Source organism: Colius striatus, chromosome 17 (genome assembly GCF_028858725.1).
Source record: "Colius striatus isolate bColStr4 chromosome 17, bColStr4.1.hap1, whole genome shotgun sequence".
NCBI lineage: Eukaryota > Metazoa > Chordata > Aves > Coliiformes > Coliidae > Colius > Colius striatus.
This window is the reverse complement of record NC_084775.1, coordinates 7,248,336-7,265,996: the sequence shown is the minus strand read 5'-3', so window position 1 is coordinate 7,265,996 and position 17,661 is coordinate 7,248,336. Positions and strand designations below refer to the sequence as shown.

Below are 17,661 nucleotides of genomic sequence, written 5' to 3'. Positions count from 1 at the left end.
ATGGCCCGCCCGCCGCTGCCCGCCGCCGCCGCCTTGCTGGCCGCCGCTTTGCTGCACTGCGCGCCCGCCGCGCCCGCCCGCCGCCACAAGCCGGTGAGTCGGGACTGACCCCTGCGTGTCCTCCCCGCCGGGTCCCACACGCCTCTGGGCCCGCGGCTCGCCGAAGCATCTCCCGGGCAGACCCTCCGCGGAGCGGGACGAGCCCCCGTCCGCGCCCCCGCGCCCCGGGGATGCTGCCGGGACTCAGCGGCCGGGGGTCGGCTGTGCCGGCCCCGGCGATGCCCCTCGCCCGGGCAGCCCCGCTCCGCGGGCTTCTCGTGGCACGTTATGGGAGTTTTCGCAGGCGTGCTCCCTTCTGCGGGGCGGCCACGGGAAAAACAAGGAGCGGGGCAGGGAGAGTTTACAAGAGGACGAGGGATGCCCCCCTTCCTTTAAAGGCAGCAGAGCGCTCGCTGCCTGCGAGTAACACCCGCCGCACGCTGTGCCGGCGATCCCGAGCAAAGGGACGCATCCAGCGCGCAGGCAGGAGGCGAGCTGCAGCAGGGCTCTTTCTTCTGTACGTACGCGCCAGATCTCAGCACCTGGGAAGGGGCTGGGAGCAGCAGCGACGGCCGCTGCCAGGAGGAACAGCGGTGTGCAAGGGATTCGGGAGACGCGAGAAGACAGAGAGCTCCTTGTGCTGGGAGTGTGTGCCTGCGTGATTGGGTTATTATATACATGCGCTTCACCAGTGTGCCATAAACTAATGACAGAGCAAATGCCCGGTAGCAGCCCAAGGGGATTAGTTCAGGTTCTGTCGATGGTTTTATTATCAGCTCTGTCATCTGAGTACTTTCTGACTTGGCTGCTAAATATGCTGTGGGCTGGGACTTGGCACAGAGCAGCTTTGTCCCCCAAAGTGCTTGTATTATTCCAAACAAAGTGTCACTGCACTTGGCTCCACTCTGACTCCGAGGAGGGTGAGGCCAGGCACTCGGCAGTGGCACTCAGCACCCCAGTTATGACACTGCTCTGCAGATCTCACCCCTATCTGAACGCAGCAAGTGGTGGGCTGTGAGGGCAGAGCTCCACCTGCATAAAGCTGGAGACCACTGGTTCCTGTGGGGATGTTGGGGCTGTCGGGTGCCTACTCTCTGCCGTGTGCAAGTTCTGAAGCTGTTGCTCCCGAAGGGCCCTGCACAGCCTCTGCTCTTGGCCTTGCTGCCAGCAAGGACCTGTGTGGATCCCCAGGGCAGCCAGCCTGGGTTTCACACCATCTGAGTTTGGGTCTGGTCCAGCACCTTTTGCTGGTGCTCGCAGCTGCAGCGTGACTGCAGAGGTTGCTGGGACTCATCTCTCTTGGCCAGCACCCCTTGAATGGGGGAATACATCAAACTGTTGAAGAACTTGGGGTTTCAGATCTGTGTATTTCACTCAGTCCTTGCAGAGATGGTGGCTGCATTGGTTTGAGGTTGGAAATGGATGATGATTTCCTCTCCTTTCAAATAGCAGTTCTCTCATCCCATAGAGCTCCAATTTTGGGTTCCTTATCTGGTGTCAAGGCTTCTGAAGGTTATTCTATGGTCTCTGGGGTAAAGCCAGCATCATGGTTGTTGCTCTCACATATGACATACATAAGTTGACAGCAGTGCACCCCTTACAAAATGGCTGAAGTGGGATTGCTGGGCTGACAGTGGCCTGTGTGTGCATTTCTCATGCCAGCCATTCTCTGCCCCCTCTCACTAAAGAGCTCTGCCATGCCATCACACATTCACCTTTCTGGCTGCTTTAAGTCTCTCTGCACAAAGAGATGTTTCCCTACATCTATCAGCAGCTAATTTCCTGTCTGGGCACCTTCTGCTGTTGGATGATGAATGAGAAAGGAGCCAAGGGGCTGAGCTGGGAAAAGAGATTCACACTCTACAAGACAGACAACAGTGACTTCCTGGAGCAGTGCTAATAGATGGGGTGGGCAAGGACAGCCCGAGGTGCTGCAGGACGCTGCACCATGGCTGTTCAGTGCACCAGTAACAATCACAGCAGCAGTAACTGAGCGGGGAGAGAATGAAGGGCTAAGATTCATTTTACATCCAGGCTACACAGGGCAAGCTGCAGAAGGACCTGTGTAGCAAACCCCAAAGATCTCCTTCACTTTGACATTAATGCCTAAAGAAAGAAGGAGAAAACTGAGAGCAGAATACAGGCTGTGTCTGGTGTCCACTGTAAAACTCGAGAACAAAAGCTCCGCAGTGCTTGGGGCAGTGCACGCGCAGACACTGAATTCCTGCATTGCTTTCTGCTCTCCTGGGAACTCCAGCTCAGTTTGTTTTCTGGGAAACTCTCTTGGTGGAGAAGTGGTGGGCACCCCCCCAGCTGCCAGTGTAACCCTGGGGAGCCATATCCCACAGCTCTTGCCATGAAGCCAGCAGGTTCCCCACAGTGCTGCAGCCCCTGGAGTGGCTGCCTGCCTCACTCAGGGCTTGGGCAGCTCCTGCAGGAAGGGTTTCATTTTCACTCCTTGGTTTGGCTATTTCAATACTGCAGTGAGTGTTGGGGTAATTTTAGGCATGTTTATCCTCTGCTCTGGGAGAGACTTAAGCCATATGCAAGCAGTTTTTCTCCAGTGGGTTTGTTGTGTTTGTGCTTTCACACACAACACACCCTCCCCCTGCAGAGTGGCAAGACTTAGGGTGTGAGCCTGGCAAAGCGGGCTGGGGAGGGAGAAGAGATTAGGGAGGAGAGATGTACTTTGGGGAGGATCCTGCACTCCAGCTCATGCTGCACGTGCATTCCCTGTGTGTTTCCTGCCCTGGTACCGTGATTTGGGAGGCTCAGCAGAGCAGGGCTGCACTGTGTAGATCCTGTTTGCAAAGAATCTTCCATTTAAAAGTTGTCCTGCAGAGACTTTTCACACCAGAGACGCTGTCAGCTCCTTCCTACTAATCCCGAATGCACAGACAGGTAAAGGAAGGGTTCCTGGACAATTTTCTTCTGGAGATGGCTCAGCCTGTGATGTGAATGGAAGCACTGCTGAGTCTGCACATAGCTGTCCAGCAAAATGAAAAGCAGAACACTTCAGGAGTTCACTGAGGGCCACAGACATGTTTTTGGAGTTCACTGAGATCCTAGTGCAGATAAGACCCACAAGGACAGACGGGTGACCAGACCTTCACATCTTAGTGGGATTTGGGCAGAAGAGAGACATCACCGTCTCACAAAAGTGGCTCTGTGAAAATTAGTGGAGAGGGAAAAGCCCCCAGACATCTCTGGGGGTTTAGGCAGGGGGACAATTCTTGTCTTGTGGGTTTGGAGATCCCAGCCTGTACGTCTGAGCAGCATATGCTCCCTGAGGGTAGAACATCCCCCCTGTAGCTCTGGAGAGGTGCTGTGCCAGGTGGTTGTACCCAGCAAGAGATGTCCTGGCTGTTGTTGGGCTGGGCACTGATAGCTCATGGCTCACCTTAGCTTGGATGTAAACGCACAATGAACAAAACATCTCAGCCCCCTTCCTCCTCTGCCTGGAGTGTGCTGCATCCTGGAGTGGTTTCTTGTTTTCAAGGGGATTTCTAGGTCATCAGATTAAGGCCTCTCGAAACCTTTCACTATCCTGGCATCCTGGGGCTTATTTGCTTTGTAAGTACTCCTGTTCCTGGCAGAGTGTTGCTTGGGTGACACTAGCAGCTTGGTTGTGGTGGTGTTGATGGACTAGACTCACAAACTGTCAAGTAATTAAAGTGTCTGATAATAAAAATAGTCCTACAATGTTTGTTCATTTACGTTCTCTTGTTACACCAGAGCCTGGGTCTTCTCATTCTGTCTGTGGGCATAAACATTTGCAGTCCATAATGTTTCGTGTTCCATGTTGCTTAGGAAAAATAAACATTTTCCTTTTCTCGTTGCCAATAACAACTACCACCAAATAATCCGGAAACAAACTGTCGGGCCCCAGGAGGTAGAGTCTGATGGTGCCACAGACTGTGGGAAGGACTGGAGAGGAACCTCCAACTGTGTGTGCACGGCCAGGCACCGCAGCACCTCCCCAGGGGCCTCGTTGGGCACAAATCTGGCCTCAGCCTTTGCTTTCTCCCTGCCTCAGTCTGCAGCAGGACCATACAGCAGCCCAGCACAAAGAAGCCAGTCCTGTAGCTGAAATACTTAAGTGTGAGCAAAGAACTCATAGTCAGGGGTTGGGAGGCTCTGCTTTGTTCTGGGGGAGGTGGGCTCAATAAATCTGGTGGCTTTGCCTAGAGATTGTTTCCATTGTTTCCACTTACAGCGCCTTGACCAGGAGCATGCTTAGCTCTGGGTCTGACCAGGTGACAAACACAATCTGTTTCTGCCATGAGATTTTGGCTGCAGTATTAGCACCTTCCAAGGTTGGTCTGCTTCTGGTAGACAACCTGACTAGAGTGGAGCTGGTTCCAGTTTTACCACTAACCATCAGCCGTAGATGCACTTCCAAAATCCAACCTCTGCAAGTCCACACTGGGCTGAGAGGCAGACTGGCCACAAAGCTGCCCATGCTACTCTGTGCATAAGGATGACAGTGCTGGTCTCAGGCAAGAACCTTGCTGCAGCCTGTCAAGGGTGTGCTGAGCCTGCCCAGCAGTGCACACAAATGGGGTGAGAGAGCTGTCGTGACAGCTGCAAAGGAAAGCATCTCCGCTCTCCTTCCACATGTGCTGAACTAAGGGCAGGAGTGCTCTGAGGTACAGGCTTGTAGGTTGGGAGTAGGATAATGCTGCTAGCCAAAGAGGCAGCAAACACCAGGGCCTGGACAAACACTGTGTAATAGAAGGAGAAAGCAGGGAGATGTGGAAAAGTAGAAGGGACAGGGAGGTAGGGTGAAAGCCCGTAAGTTCATCCTGTAACAAAAGAGGAAACAGCCCCCAATTGGCTAGGGAAGTATCCAAGACTGATGGGATTCATGTTGTAACTTGTCCAGTCACTCCTGTCTGACAGGGAGGGGGGTCTCCTCTCATATCTGTGCTACAGCAGCAGGCAGGAGTCCTGGTAATTAGGTACACATCAGAGGAGACGAGTTTAAGTTCAGGGCAGGCTGCAGAGGATGGACCCAGTCAGAGGAGAGCACTGGGCTTGTCAGTACCAGGCACTGGCCTCCCTCTTGAGGTTATTTATACAATGCATTGCTGATACTCTGTGGTGCTCTTTGGCTGCTTCTCCTGGGAGCCTCTGGGGGTTGGGTGCTGCCCAACATGATGAGGTTAAAGATGCTCCTGGCTGCTCAGGGTGGCTGGGACACTTCCTGGGAAGCCTGGCTGCTGGTGGTCTGGCCTCAGCAGACCCAGAGGTGGTGGCTGTTGTCTCGCAGCACATGATGGCTGATAGAGCTGTGAGGAACTGTGTGGGCAGTGTGGACTTCTGCTGTGGTTTCGACGCTCCTATAGGATCTGTCCCTTCCCTCCTGTTCCTTCTCAGCCTTTTGGTCACAAGGCTGCAGGAAGAGGCTCTTTGTGAGGAGCTGTGGCTGGACTGCAGCACAGGCCTCTGTGTGTAGCTTTGGTCCTCACCTGTCCTCACTGCCCTCAGGCCTCGGTTTCAGGCCTAGCAGCCCCTCTGTGCTCGTGTTCTGCAGGCATTTTGCTGTGCAGTCTCTATCACAAAGCCCTGATTTTGTCTTTGATAATTCCTCTGTGATGATGGTATGGGAGGAGTGGGGATACCCTGATAGTTACCTGGCAGCCAGGCCCTCCTCATCCTCTCTTCACAGGTCTGCGCTAGCATCAACAGCAGCACAGAGAGAGAATGGCTTCTGCATTGCGTGAAAGGATGCAACATTAAGTGAGAGGACACACTAAGCCTTGGGAAGTGCCTGCAGTGAGGTGTGTCCAGCCAAGGAGGCCAAAATCTCCAGCCTGACGTGTGTCCTGAGCACTGTTTGTCAGTGGGTTCTGCCCATCACGTTTCCCTTGCTGGCTGTGCCTGCACTGACATTTCCCAGCCCTTTCCTGCCATGGTGCTAATGTGGGTTTGATGACGACAGGGAGAGCCCGCCTGTTTGTCCAGGGGCACAGTGAGCACTTGGGGCAGCAGGGCAGGTCCTGCCTTCTGCCTCCACCCAGAGCAGTTCACAGGGCCGCACTATGTCACCTCCCAGGGCTGGGTCTCAGCAGAGAGGAGCAGGGAAGAGGGTCCTGCCTAAGGAAAGGTGGGGGTTGGATGGCTGGAAGCTGGGATTCATGCCAGTGACCTTAGGTTAAACAAAAGGAGAGAAAAAACTACCTCTGGTCTGCCTCTGAACATGGGATCCCTTGGGACAAAAGAAAATGGGCAGTTCCTCTGCTCCTGCCCAGAGGAGAGAGAAATAATTATCCATTTACGCCAGTGCCCTGAGCTGGTAAGGACTGGTCTTCCTTAGAGACTGGGGAAGTGCTTAGCATAGCCAAGACAAAAAAGACAGGAGTAAGCCCATCTGGGTCAGCCTCAGCCTGCTCACCTACCTGGGCAACTCCTGAAGGCTTCTCAGTGCTCCACAGCAAGGGCTCTCCCCAGGGTCCATCACCTCTTCGTGTGCCTCAGGGTGGCTGTCTTGCACTGCTTGGTCCTGGGAAACGAGACACATTCATCACCCTATGTCCTCAGGCAGCAGGACCCGCCTCTGGTAGCAGTGGATGCTCTGAGCACATCCAGGATCAAGGAGCCAAGCAGCCCTCCAGGCTTTGGTGACACAGCTGTCATTATCTGCTTGGCAGAGGGTCTCTTCAGACTGGGAGCAAGATCTTGGCTAGGACATGACCCCTATCAGCTCCTCCTGCCAGTTGTCTTTTGCAAGCACTTGGTGCCAGCCCAGATAGGGGTGTCAGCCAGTTCTGAGAGCTCATCTTAGACAGACAGGTCCCCCTGCCCTTGCAGGGCTGCAGCATTCAGCAGGAGCAGGTCAGTACAGGCTCCCCTGGGACTGATGTGTACTACCTCCTTCCACTAAAGCACTGGATGGATTTTCTGCCATGGCTGGTGGCTTGGGTAGGCTTTGCTGTTCAGGGTGTAAAATAGTTTTCTTTCTTTGCATGTGCAGTTCCTGTGGTGTGTGAAAGTGCACTGGGACATGATGGTTGGGTCGATGGTTTCCAAGGCAAAGGCTAGCAGGTGCCAAGCCACCAAGGCGGTCTTAGAGAGGACAACCCAACAGGCTGGAGTGGTGAACAGTGAAAAACCTGACACCTAAACTGCCCCTTGTGTGACCTGTCTGGCTCCCTTGCCCATCTGTGTGTCGCTCAGAGGCATGGGGCCACTGCAGAGGTGGGAGCTTCCCGCTCCATTCCAGCCGTGTGAATGGGCTTGTGAGGAGCAGAATGGTGGCACATGGCTCACACGGTGGCATGGCCACCCTGGCAGCGTGCACTGCCGACCCTCATGTTCCTGGCAGGGCAGCCAGGAAAGCTGGCCCAGAGGCAGCTCTTTGCAGGGGAAGGAAAGGCACCCCTAAACCCCATCTCACTCCAGAGCCCTGTGGGACAGAGCCTGCCTGTGCCAGTAGAGAGATGTCACTGCTGTGTCTCAGCTCCTCCTGCTGCTCAAACACCTTTACATTTGCTGGCACAGAATCAGCCAAAAAGGTTTGCACCTGGACCTCTGGCTTGTGCAGTGTGGTAATGCAGGAACCAAGTACCTGTCACCCCACATGCCTCACAGCAGGTTGGGGATTACACTTGGGTCCCATTTTCAAGTGGCCCCATAGTCCTGCTGTCAGGTCAGAAACCAATGGAAGTCAGCTAACTAGCATTAGTGACTGTTGCCAAGAGGAACCATGCTTTTCCAAATGAATGTGGGATCTTATCCTGAAGCAGAGTCACAGGTGCAGTGTGGCAAGAGGGTATGGTCCTGTCCCTCCCTCTGCAGAACTGGTGAGCTCAGGCTGCATCGACAATTGCAGCTGCTCTCTACTCCATGGGCTGGACTGAGTCACCCCCCAGATCTGTGTAAGCTGCTCTGCAGCTTGCAATGTCCTCTAGCTATGCTGAGAGCCTGCTCTCCATGCCAGGACAGCAAGGGGACACCACAGAGCAACAATTGTGTGCTGGGAACTAAAGGTGTCCTCCCCATTAATATCACTTCTACCTGGGGCACGGAGGGAATAAAGGATGTGGGGAAAAGGGGGAGAATTTGCTCCCTAGAGATGTGTTTTGTCCTTGAAGAGTCTGGTTCTCATCCACAGCTTGCAAAAGCATTTCCTGACGGCCAGCTGCCAAGCAAAGCAGACCAAAAATAGCCCAGTGCTTAGGGGGTGCCGTGGCATGACACCATGCCCCCAGGTGTGACCTGGCCTCAGAGCAGCAGAGCCCAAGGAGTGGAGGGTGTTTGTGGGGAGCAGTTTGTACCCCAGCAGCAGGGGAACAGCCCCATGTAGATGTGGAACTCGCTGCTGCAGGACCTGCTCTGGGCAGACATTGGCCACTCTGCATCGGGACGTTTCCTCCCAGATGCCCAAGTCACGGCTTTGCTTTTCCCTTTTAGGACCTGTCTCGAAAGCATCATACCTGGAAGGAGCAGAGTCCTTGGCTGTCCTCCCTGGTGCAGGCGGTGGGAACCAGCGTGCCTGGCAAGGGGCTGCCTGTGGGCGCAGGTGGGAGCCCTCGGCGCTGCGGGGTGCCCGACCTCCCCCTGCCGCCCGACGCGCAGGGCGGGCGGAACCGACAGAAGCGCTTTGTCCTCTCTGGCGGGCGCTGGGACAAGACTGATCTCACCTACAAGTAAGAGAGGCCCGGGACAGGAGTCAGCCTGGCTTCTTCTTCCTCCCTACGTCTCTCAGTTTGATATTCCCTGGAGCATGCTCAGATGTGACCATAAAAGCTGGAGGCCCTGGGAGCCAGATGCTGAACCACCAGCAGGGTTGTCCCCAGCTCCCACAGACACAGCTGCCCACTCACCCCTGCCAAAGCACATCCCCCACAGCCACTGCATCAGCCCTCGGTCAGTCCTGCATCAACACCCCTGTGCACATACATTCACTTCCCTACATCAAACCCCTGACGCGGCTGAGCCGAGCTGAGCCTCCAGGAGCAACCCTCTCCTGCTGTGCCTTTGCCCCCACAGCCACCCCTTCTGGGCTCACCTCATGGTTTATTTGTAAAAGACCTTTTTATTCAGCTGTTATTGATGTTCCCATAAACATGACTTCAGTGTGAAGTTTTGCCCAAATCACCTCACACATTCTCAGTTGTGAAGCTGCTCACAAGGCTTGTGGGAGGGTTGTGCTCCCTCCCTGGTTGCCCACAGGGGCATGAGTGGAGGAGTGAGCACACTCATATGGACCTTGACAGCTTATAAATTGTCTTTTGGTTATTCAAATGCAAGGGATGGTTCCTCATAGCATTAGGGGGCTGATTGGACTGCAGGTAACAGACAGGCTTCTTCCTTTAATTTTGTTTGGTCAACAGTGTTAAAGAAACACAGCAGAGATGAACACACACCAACACTTGATGGAAGAGAAAGCAAGCTGCCTCTGTGGCAGGCCTTACCGTCTGCTTAGGCAGAAGAGGCAACAGCTGCTCTGAGCGAGCCCAGGTTTCCAGGGGAAAATAATGCAGAGGACTGAGGAGGAGAAATCACATCACAGCACTCCCAGGCACCTCTTGTGGGGGCAGACTTGCCGGGGACAGATCTAGGAAATGCTGCAGCACTTTGCTACAGAAACACACAGATCTACAAATCCCTCCAGAGAGCTCCCCTCTGGGCCCACCAGCCAGAGGGTTTCAACACTGATGGGATTTATCTGCTGCACATATTGCCTGGAAGTGCTTGCATGGATTGGAGATGTTCTGGTGCTGATAGAGTGTGGCAGTCTTAGTGACACTGATCCTACAGCTACTGTCTTCATGACAGCAGTGTCCTTGTAACAGTGATGTCCATGAGACAGTGGCTGATGCTCTCTCTCCTCATCCAGTGTCTATTGCCTTTCAGAATTATCAGGTTCCCGTGGCAACTTGTAAAAGCTAAAGTGAGAAGGACCATCGAGGAAGCTTTGAAAGTCTGGAGTGATGTGACTCCATTGACGTTCACCGAGGTGCAGGAAGGACGGGCTGACATTGTCATTGATTTCACAAGGTGAGCATGGTGGGGACAGCACCCTCCTCCCAGACATAAGAAGCACTTTGCATGCAAGATCTCAAGCCTCTAACCAGAGCAGAGTGCTGCCAGCATGCAACTTAGGCACTTCAATGGAGGCTCCTATTTCTGCTTTCAGACACTGGGGCTGTTTTTGGTTTTGATTTGGTTGTCAGTTGTGGGCAGTTGTTGTAACTGCAGCTGTTCCATGCTGGCTGTGCACAGTACCCTTCCTGATCATTCATTAATTTCCCTGGTATATTTATGTTTCTCTGCCCACAGGCTGTTTTCCTAAGCATTTGTTTTTACTTTCCATCTTCAAGTCCTCCATCCTGTCCCTTGACTGAAGGACTTAACTGTCTGCCCAAAGATAAATAGAGTTTCTTGGTTAAATGAGTCTTGGCTCCTGGACTGAAATTCACTTTTGGCAAGATATGCACAGGGGCAGAGCCTTCCGTCTGCTGCGTGTTTGCACAGAGTTAATCAAGGCGGTGGAGGCCGTCCAAGCAGTGATGTGATTCTCATGCTGTATATTTCCCTGTGCCTCCCTCGGCTCTCTCAAGTGGCCACATCTCTCATGGGTTTCCTTCATTAGCCAACAGTGGGTTTGGCTTTGAGTGAAGACCTGAGAGTTTGGCTGGGTTTGCTGCCAGTTGCCCCTCTGCATACCCCCCACCACTCAGCTATGTCAGCTTAATTGTGGCTTGGGCAGTCACTGCTTTGATTCTTTAGGGTCCATGGTCAGCTTTGAGCTGGAAGCTGAACAGAAGGAGAGGATAAACATCCCTGAGAAAACATGCAAACAGCCCAGGGCTCGGTGTGACTGAGCTCTGTTTCCTTGGTACCCCAATGCAGAACTGGGTTTGTGGCAACTGGAAGAGCTCTGAGCAGTTATCTGGACTGGTGGGATGAACTTGGAAATGGGCGTGAGAGCTGCTGTCCCCTTGCAATGGCTCCCCACGTTTGGCTGTACGATGCTGTTCACTGGAGACACACGGCTGTTATCTGAGGTGCAATGTGTCTTCCTCCACAGGTACTGGCATGGAGACAATCTGCCCTTTGATGGGCCTGGAGGGATCCTGGCACATGCGTTCTTCCCCAAGACACACCGGGAGGGAGATGTCCATTTTGACTATGATGAGACCTGGACAATTGGGAACAACCTGGGTACGGTTGGTACAGTTTCAAGGAGAGCTGTGGATGCTCCAGGATGCTTACTGGTGCATTTGGAAACGATTCTGTTGTGGTGTGAACAGGGGACCCTGTAAAACTGAGAGGCAACAATCATTTCTGTGGTGAGCCATAGGAAATAAGACAGGGAAAGGATGAAGAAAAACTGAGGCTCCACTTCCAGAGCACAGCGCCAGCCCCAGTCCCTGCATACACTGTTCCCTGCCCTCAAACAAGTCCATAAAGGGAAACCACCCAGGCTGCAGCTCAGTCCCTGTGGCCTGGGAATGCTCTGACCATAAACAACACCACAGCCACTCCAGGCTCTTTTTTTTTTCCCTTTTTTTTTTTTTCCTTCTCTCTTTATGCTAATAATAGATCCAAGCTGGTAGCTCTCTGCTTGGGCACTTGGGGTCCAGTGTCACAGTATCTCATGAGACACTGCAGTACCGCCTGGGACCATCTGGATCAGTGCCCTAAGCATCAGTTTCTGCAAGATCCACCAAAATTAACCCGGGTCAGCCCCTCCTCCTCCTTCCCAGTTTATCTACAAGGACAAAGAAACGATTAGAAAGCCCAAGTTAAAACCCTGCCTCTCTGCGTTTTCCCAGACATTTTGCCCATGTCCATGTTCAGGGCTCTGATGTGCTCCCCCAAAGTTCATGTCATTGTCAGTTGTACAACTACTTGGCTCTCTGCATGGGGCACAGGACAACTGTGTCCCTGACCCTGCTCATGCTGACCCAAAACGAGAACCACAGAGCACCAGACCTTTATGCAGAAGCATTTCTGCTCCTGAGGGAAGGGTGAACCCTGCTGTCTTTCACCCTTTGTTGGGGCTGCCTGTGTTGAAGAATTTCCTACATTCTCCCAGTGTCAGAGGCAAACCAGGAACTGAAAATGGATGCCAGTTCCCATCAGAATCCTGCCCTATTCCCTGGCCTTTTTCCCCCCATGTCTTCCAAAAATAAATGTTGTGAAAGCTCTTTGCAGCTAATTGCCATATAATATACTGAAAACAGCTTTATGATATAAACAAGGGTAAATCCTTGCCCTAGGTCTCAGTGAGGCAGGGAAATCGTTAGCCTGATTTTACAGACGAGAGAGCAGAAGTATGAAGAGGACTGAAGTGTGCCTTGGAGCTACCCCAGAGCCGTGCAGGGAGTGAGACTTCATGTGGAAGATCTTCTGTGAGGGACACAGTGGTGGTCCCCAGCACGGCTCCTTCTGGCGTGCTGCTGTTCACCTCCCTGGGAGAATCTGACAATAGCACAGCTGATCTGCCAACACTGGAAAGCAAGGAGCCTGCCAAGCCAAACAGAAGTCTCTGAAAGTTTGTGATAAATCACTGACACAGAAATCCCACTTTCTCAGCTGACCCAGATGTGTTGATTTAATCAGGTCAGTGCTGTGCAGATTCAACGTAAAGCTGACCAGCAGTGGAAGACAAGAGCTCTCCTTCCTCTCCATCCTTCCCAGGCATTCCTCCCAACTGCATCCTCCCTGTCCCATTCCATCCCAGTGCTGAGGAGTGACCTGCTGCCCTGGGGCAGGCAGGGGAATCCTGCCTGGAGCAGGGATGCTGCTGACTCACATCCCTGCCTTTCCCACCACTGGGCCTGCAGCTCAGGGTTTCTGGCTGAAGGCGAGTGAACGAATACGCTGGGACTTGTCAACAAACAGCCTCCACTCACTCTCACACTTTGCTGTTAATATGCCTCTCTTCTAGCTTTCCCTGAAACTTAGCAACTTCAAATAGGATCTGTTGGAAACTAAACACCTGCCAAAAGACACACTTTTGTATGCTGAAATCCACTTTTGCCCTCTCCTTTTCTGGATGCTCCAAGGCCACGTATTCCTAAAACACGATCTCATAGAAATCCACATGACTCCAGGGAAGAAGGCCCAAGCCTTGGCACTGGATAACTTTATATGGATTTATTTTTAAATGTCACCTCCTTGACCCAATAAATGAGCACTCTCTGCTGTCTGTGTGACCACAGACATTAGCAAGTTTCAATCCTAGAGCGTTCCCTCTTGCTGGTATCTTCCACAGTGGGTATGATCTAATTGGAACCTGACATGCTACAGCTGTAGTCAACAACTGCTGCAAGGCTGGGTGGATAAAACCCAACCTTACTATCCCATCACCTACCATCTATGGGCCAAACTTCCTTCTCTGTGCAAATTTCTCCTTTCCAAAAGCATGTGGAAAACACTTTTCTTCCTGGTAGACAATGAGGTGCAATAAACCCTGTCAACACAATTACAAATTACCAACATGCCCAGGCTGTTACCTGAATGTGCTCCTGAACCAGTGGATCCCTTATTTATGCCCTTTGACCCCTTAAAAAAACAGACCAACACGGTGTAGAGCTAGACAGGAGAAGTCTGGGAACAAAAACTTGTGAGTGCACTGTCAGGGCAATCTGGTGCCCTCTCTGCAGGCACAGCTTGCCTGTCACACACAAGCAGGCAAAACCATCTCCATTTCTTCCCTTTGCAGGCACTGACCTCCTGCAGGTGGCTGCTCATGAGTTTGGCCACGTCCTAGGCCTGCAGCACACGGCTGTCTCCAAATCACTGATGTCTCCTTTCTACATCTTCCGCTACCCGCTGAGCCTGAGTGAGGATGACAGGCAAGGTATCCAGTACCTCTATGGGAAACCCAAAGTGGAGCCCGACCCAACCCCAACACAGCCGGCAGAGCTGCCCCAGCCAGGCCTTGAAACAAATGAGATCACCAACGTGGAGGTGAGTGAGCAGCATGTCCTCCTCTAACACCACGGCTGTGTCTGTCCTCCCCAGGAGGCCAGCAGCAGCGGTTTGGGGTCTGTTTTCTCCCGACGCTGCTGAACCCAGGTCCGGACCCCATGCTGGCACTGCCACAGCCGGGAGTGCATGCAGGGAGGGGTCTTTGGGCAGCATGTGCCCAAACAAAACTGTCAGAGAGCAGGACAGCTGCCTGGGCACAGCCTGGGTGAGAGGGGTCCCACGAGGGCGAGCTCCTGACCGGCCGTGCTCTGGCAGTCTGTGCAGCCTGATGCCTGCGACACAGCCTTCGACGCCGCGTCCGCCATCCGAGGGGAGCTCTTCTTCTTCAAGTCCCGCTATGTGTGGCGGCTCCGGGCTGGAAAGCTGCAGGATGGCTACCCAGCTCTGGCCTCCCGCCACTGGCAAGGGATCCCCAGCGCTGTCGATGCCACCTTCGAGGACCCTCTGGGCAATATCTGGTTTTTCCAAGGTAAGAGCTGGACTGGGATCAGTCAGCTTGGAAATGCCTCTCCTTTACTCAGGGGTATTCAGGACCCAACAAGTTCCTGGGAGGATAAACCTTCTGGGCATCCTCAGCAATCCAGTGATCCTGTTATTTGTTTCTTTGTCTGCTTGGTTTAAATCTTAGCAGATATTGATAGCGGAAGGGAGGAGGAGGGGCCACTTTTAGACATAGCCAGAGTATCTCATTCTCCTCCTCTGGAGCACAAACATTTGTTTTGAGCCTCTGCCCTGGCAGTGCTGCTGGCAGAGGAGGAAGGAAACACTTGCTCCGTCTCCCCAGCTGTCCTGGGAGCACTGTGCCAGAAGAGAGCCCCAGGAAGCCTCACTGGTTGTGAAACTCCTGGGCCTGTGACCCTGAAGCCCTGCTCAGGGGATGGACACCATCTTCTGTGCTCCTCAGAGAGCTGGATGTGGAGCTGCTGTAATACCCCAGATGGAATGAGCCACCAGGGAGCCTGAGCGCAGAACCAGGCAACCTCCAGCCTCCACAAGGATCAAAGCCCAGTCACCTGAGGTGGGGGCAAACCTCCTCCCAGCCAACTCTGGAGTTCAAGGCCAGCAACAAACTCCATTTCAACTCCACTGTCTAATGCTCTTACCAAGTGTGAATGCAATGACAGGGATGCTGGGTGACGTAGGTGCCCGGCCTCCCTGGTGTGCGTGCCCCGACTGCACCGTCAGGCCGAGTCCTGGGACACAGCTCTGTGGGCAGCGCTCCCACACAAACACATTACTGAGCACCTGACTTGCACGCAAGGACTCAGGCTGCAATTGGCAGGCTCCTGCCAGGAGTTGAAATGAGATACGGGGAAGGTATTACATGCCGCAGGCTAATTGCAGAGATTCCCGTTTTAATCTAATCTGGAAATATGCTTCCAATCTCTATCTCAGCTTGGCAGCTTCTTCCTGGTTTCTGTAGCTTGCTCCTTCACAGCCACATGCCCCCTTTATGCCTGTGCATGCCCACATATGTTCTCCAAGCACTGAGTTTGGAAAGTACGGGCTGATCCCTGCAGCCAGGTCTTTTATTGTAACGTGCACAAAGATGGCAGCTAAAATGGTCCTTCTCATCCCACCACTGGCACCGTCTGGGCTGGACTCAGATGGGAGGGCAGCTCCCTGCACTTTGTGCACACATCAGTCACAGTACCCATGACACTGGTGGGTTTTTCACCTCTCGGGCACAGCTTTGCCTGGGAGCTCTGCCAAGGCACCAGCTCCAGTTGTGCCCTTGACTGCCCAATTATCAGACACCAAAGAGTTTCTGGCTCCGTCTCCCTTTCCTGTCACCCCACCAGATTCCCAGTACTGGATTTACGATGGCGAGAGACAGGTGTCTGGCCCCACTCCGGTCGTGGAGCTGGGTCTCCCAGCATCCCCTGTCCAGGCAGCTCTGGTGTGGGGGGCTGAGAAGAACAAGATCTACATTTTCAGCGGAGGCAACTACTGGCGCTTCAACCCTAAAACCCGGCAGGTGGACAACATCTATCCCCGGACCATGGCCGACTGGCGCGGCGTCCCGCAGGAGATCGACGCGGCATTCCAGGATGAGTTTGGTCAGTGCAGCAGGGCTGTGGCCTGCTTGGGGCAGAGGTGCTCGAGCTGACACCTCTGCCCAGCTGGAGGAACTGGGCAGATTTAGACATTTGCTAGTAGTGGGTGCTTCCCAGCCATACCACATGCTGTGCAGTGTAGAAAGAGAGAGGGGCAGCTCCCTCCAGTGTTTAGGGAACTGAGGCTTCTCCTGTAGAAATGCGTTTTATCATTTCTAGTTGCATCAGCCAACAGTTAAGTGTCTGATGGATAGAATTCAAACTTCTGAGCAAGAAATGGTCAGAGTCCTACCTAGCTGTTACCTCTCCAAAGAAAAACAGCAGAAACTCCACCCACACTTCAGCTCAGGCAGCTGTCCTGAATGAACAGGCTGCTTTTGGTACAGCCTAATCCTACTAGATGTGCCCCACGCGGAAGACAGCATGGCAGTACCACAGAAACATGGGACAGCTGGGGTGCTTGGGATGATGGGTGCAGTGGCTGCTTCTTCTCAAAGGATGCAGTGGAACAGCTCCCCACTGCTTCCAGAGCCTAAATGCCAGGGCAGCTTCCCCACCGTAACAGATGCACTGCAGCAGGTCTTCACAAGCTCGCTGTCACAGGCCCTGTTTAGGTCCTAGATGTCCTCTTCCTTCTCAGGGCTGGGTTACCACACCAGTACAGCATATTTAAAACCACCAGGGATATAAAATAGAATCCATCCTGTTTATTCTCCCACCAAAACTCAAAGAGTGTGAAAGAACAGTGTAACTCACAAGCCTGGGTTCAAGTGAAATGAATCCAGCAGCATCTCCTCTCTCTTCTGGGCTCTCTTTTGAAGTGACAGCTAGACAAAACACTAGGAAAAGATCTCTGAGCAACACAAACCGTTTCTTCTAACCCTCCTCTCTCACCCACAGGTTTTGCCTATTTCCTGAGAGGCCGAGATTACTGGAAATTTGACCCAGTCCAGGTGAAAGTGCTGGAGGGCTACCCACGCCAGATCAGCCAGGACTTCTTCAGTTGTACACCCTCCTCCAACTCCTTCAGATGAGGGGGATGCCCGTGTCCTCCACACTCCCCTTTCATCGCCCTGACCTCTTACAGCCACACAGAGGGTTCCCTCTGACATTCCTGGTTTCCTTTCAGACTCAGCATCTGACACAACAGACGTCTGTCACAAGTGACAAAGTTTGCTCCACTCCAGTTCCAGCAGTCCTAGCTTCAGTTGCTATCAATGTAAAAGCATCTACTTTGGTTTTTGCAGGCAAGGGCAGCTACTAAAGCCTTAATGTGGGCACGCTCTTCTAGCAAAGCATCCCAAAGACATCAAGCCATCCTGGAACAGGATCATGCTCTCCTAATTAATCTGGACCCCATCCTGTAGGACTGACATGATGGCATTTCCTACGTTTACACAGCTCACAGCAGCAGCCCTTTGCTGCTCGAGACGTGTCACTGAGAGGAGGGCTTCTGCTGAGCCACTTCCCTCAGCCTTAGCCAGGGGCTCTGAAGGACATTGGCTGTAGCTGCAGAGGAGTACAGACAGGCGGCTGCTGCCAGGGTCGCTGTGGGGCTGCCGTGGCGACTGTCAGGATCCTGACACGGCGCTACTCGCGGTTGTATGTTGTATCA

General features: G+C 53.3%; 1 protein-coding gene across 1 annotated transcript; it reads left to right on the top strand.

The window, feature by feature from the left end:
• MMP11 (matrix metallopeptidase 11) lies at window positions 1-17,419 on the top strand. The gene is made up of 8 exons (XM_062010099.1): window positions 1-93; window positions 8,455-8,690; window positions 9,901-10,044; window positions 11,078-11,211; window positions 13,721-13,968; window positions 14,245-14,458; window positions 15,792-16,049; window positions 16,947-17,419. The coding sequence occupies exons 1-8, from the start codon at window positions 1-3 to the stop codon at window positions 17,078-17,080; spliced, it is 1,461 nt and encodes a 486-aa protein (XP_061866083.1). The 3' UTR covers window positions 17,081-17,419.
• The last annotated feature ends 242 nt before the right edge of the window (window positions 17,420-17,661 follow it).

What these genes read in the sequence shown, in the direction of transcription:
- MMP11 (XM_062010099.1), top strand. Translation starts at nt 1, where the DNA reads ATGGCCCGCCCGCCGCTGCCCGCCGCCGCCGCCTTGCTGGCCGCCGCT. An exon ending in CCGCCCGCCGCCACAAGCCG is followed by an intron (nt 94 to 8,454) that starts GTGAGTCGGGAC and finishes TTTCCCTTTTAG; the next exon opens with GACCTGTCTCGAAAGCATCA. An exon ending in GACAATTGGGAACAACCTGG is followed by an intron (nt 11,212 to 13,720) that starts GTACGGTTGGTA and finishes TTCCCTTTGCAG; the next exon opens with GCACTGACCTCCTGCAGGTG.